Source organism: Otolemur garnettii, unplaced genomic scaffold (genome assembly GCF_000181295.1).
Source record: "Otolemur garnettii isolate 467f Iridium unplaced genomic scaffold, OtoGar3 scaffold00102, whole genome shotgun sequence".
NCBI classification, from domain to species: Eukaryota; Metazoa; Chordata; class Mammalia; order Primates; family Galagidae; genus Otolemur; species Otolemur garnettii.
The window spans coordinates 7695159-7697913 of record NW_003852497.1 but is presented as its reverse complement, the minus strand read 5'-3'; the positions used below and the strand labels follow the sequence as shown (position 1 = coordinate 7697913).

At 38.3% G+C, this 2755-nt stretch overlaps 1 protein-coding gene across 1 annotated transcript in view; it reads right to left on the bottom strand.

The window, feature by feature from the left end:
- The window catches only part of PPP2CB (protein phosphatase 2 catalytic subunit beta), a gene marked incomplete at its 5' end in the record, with an annotated part of 33101 nt that overhangs the window by 6064 nt on the left and 24282 nt on the right, over positions 1 to 2755 (bottom strand). The window contains 2 exons of the mRNA XM_023517019.1: positions 320 to 438; positions 2490 to 2658. Of these exons, the coding sequence (XP_023372787.1) occupies positions 320 to 438; positions 2490 to 2658 (288 nt within the window). The remainder of the gene's footprint in view (positions 1 to 319; positions 439 to 2489; positions 2659 to 2755) is intronic.

Genomic DNA, 2755 nt, shown 5'->3' with positions numbered 1-2755 from the left:
CAGGCGCCCGCCACAATGCCCAGCTATTTTTTGGTTGCAGCCATCATTGTTGTTTGGTGGAACCAGGCTGGATTTGAACCCGCCACCTTAGGTGTATGTGGCTGGCACCTTAGCCACTTGCGCCACAGGTGCCGAACCTGAAAAATGTTTCTTAAAAATACTTTTCTCTTGCTAATGCTTGTCTTGTTAGGGAGAAGATTTCTCATACTCCTTATCTCACCATTCCAGTAGAAATCCTCTACCTCTATATTTTACTATCACATTTAAATTGTTCCTTCTGAAAAGTGATTATATACAGTTAAAATTTAAATCTACTTACAAGGAATACTTTAAAGTGTCGTCTAATTCCATGATAGCAGCCTGGTTGCCACAACGATAACAGTAATTGGGTGCACTGAAAATTGTAACCACATTCCGATCATGACACCAATTGTACCCCTGGCAGCATTAAAACAAAAGAAAACAAAACAACATTTCATTATAAAATTATAGTCTTCATCTAGATAAGTAAAAATAAAACCCCCCACTACACCCCCAAGTTTAAGTATTCACTGTGGAAATGTAGTTACCTGTACTACCTTATCAGGTCTCCATCTATCAAGTTTGTGCACCCGTACCAAACACTGTACCACTCTGGGCTCAGGGTTCCATTATATGGAGTTTAGTAACTGTGTTGTTTTTTTTTATCTATGCTGAGATTTTGGCTAGGTATGTATTGAAATTTCTCCCATAATAATAATAATAGTAAATTTCTTAATTTTCCCTCATAAATTGTGCCAATTTTTGCTTTATATATTTTGAAGCTATTACTAGGTAAATACAAATTTAGAAGACTTTCTTTCTGGAGAAGTGGGCCAGTTTTCATCAGTAATGACATCTACTTATTTATTTATTTTTGTTGTTGCAGTTTTGGCCGGGGCTGGGTTTGAACACACCACCCTTGGTATATGGGACTGGCGCCCTCCTCCCTGAGCCACAGGCACTGCCCTATTTATTTTTTAAGACAAAGTGTCTTAACTTTGTTGCCCTTGGTAGAATGCCATGGCATCATAGCTCACAGCAACCTCAAACTCTTGGGGTAAGCGATTCTCTTGCCTCGGCCTCCCAAGTAGCTGGGACTAAAGGCGCCCACCACAATGCCTGGCTATTTTTTGGTTATAGTTGTCACTGTTATTTGGCAGGCTTGGGCTGGATTTAAACTTGCCAGCTGGTGTACGTGGCTGGTGCCCTAGCAGCTGAGCTACGGTCACCGAGCCATGACTTCTATTTTTAATGATTCCATTTATCTCATTCTGATTCATATTAGCTGTATCTGGGATAATTACCTACTTGATGTACATATACCATTTTTCATTCCTTACTTCTAGCTGTGGTATCATTATGTTTTAAGTATATCCAAAATAATAGCTGACTTTTGATTATTTATCCAATCTGAAAACCTCAGTCTTTCAAGCAAGTAAACATTTTAGATCATTTCTGTTTCTTGTGATTACAAATAGAGATTTATTTTCACAGTATGAACTGGTATTCTTTATTTATCATATTCCTACCCCTCTCCTTGCCTCCAATGGGCTGGTGAAGTTTTCTCCAATATCTTGAAGCTACTCCCTGCTGGTCTGGAGGGATTATCTTCTATTTACAGTTCCTTACTTGTTACAAAATGCTAATATTATGGTGGAGAAATCTGGCATACATCACCTTAACTAAGTGGTCAAAATTAACACTGCCAGCAGTGAGACAGATTTCCCAACCCCTTGGTAGGATGCACTGAGGGCACGGCGTCATTATGCGGTATGCCTGCCAGAAACGCACACCTTGAATCTACAATCATAAGCAACATCAGGCAAACCCAAAGCGAAGGATATATTTCTACAAAATAAAATGCTTCCACTCTTCGAAAATGTCAAGAGCCTGGAAACAAAAGAAAATCTCAGGAATGATTTTCATATCAAAGAAAAGCAATGTAACCCGATCCTGGATTAGATTATGTACATACAGCGTACACAAAATTAAACTGTGCTACATGAGACATCAGGGAGATAATTAGTGAAATTGGAATAAAGTGTGTAGGGTAGGTGACAGTACTGTATCAACGCAATGTGGTAACTATACTACGGTCATATAAGAGAATGTACTTAATTTGACAAAATACAAATGGAAATTTTCGAAGAGTGGAAGCATTTTATTTTGTATTAATCTGAAAAGGGGGAGGCAGAATGATAAAGCAAATACAGCAAAATATTTACATTCAGGGATTTGAAGGACACAGGGAACTTGGGGGTACTATTTTTACAACTTTTGAGTCTCAATTAATTTCAAAAATAAGTTCTAATTTTGCTCTGCCCACCATTCTTTTCCCTGCTTGCTAAAATCAGCAAGTCATACTCCCTGATGGGGAGGAATGTTTTTCCTATTCTAAGTCATGAAGCTTGATTACAGACATATATACTAACCAGAAATAAAGGTCATCCTCTAAGAAAAGTACATACCTCCATTACAAGCTGGTGAGCACGAGAAACCAGAGTGAGGCCATTGGCATGGTTAAATGTTTCAGAGATGTCTTGTCCAAATGTGTAGCCAGCACCACGTGGTGAAATACCCCACCCACCACGATCATCTGGATCTGACCATAAGAGATCACACATTGGGCCCTGGACAAGAAAAGTATAGGTTACAAAACGTTACTGGTCACATTAACTAATTTTTATATTTCTCATAATGTAGTTATAGTTTGTTTTCTTTTTTTTTTTTTTTT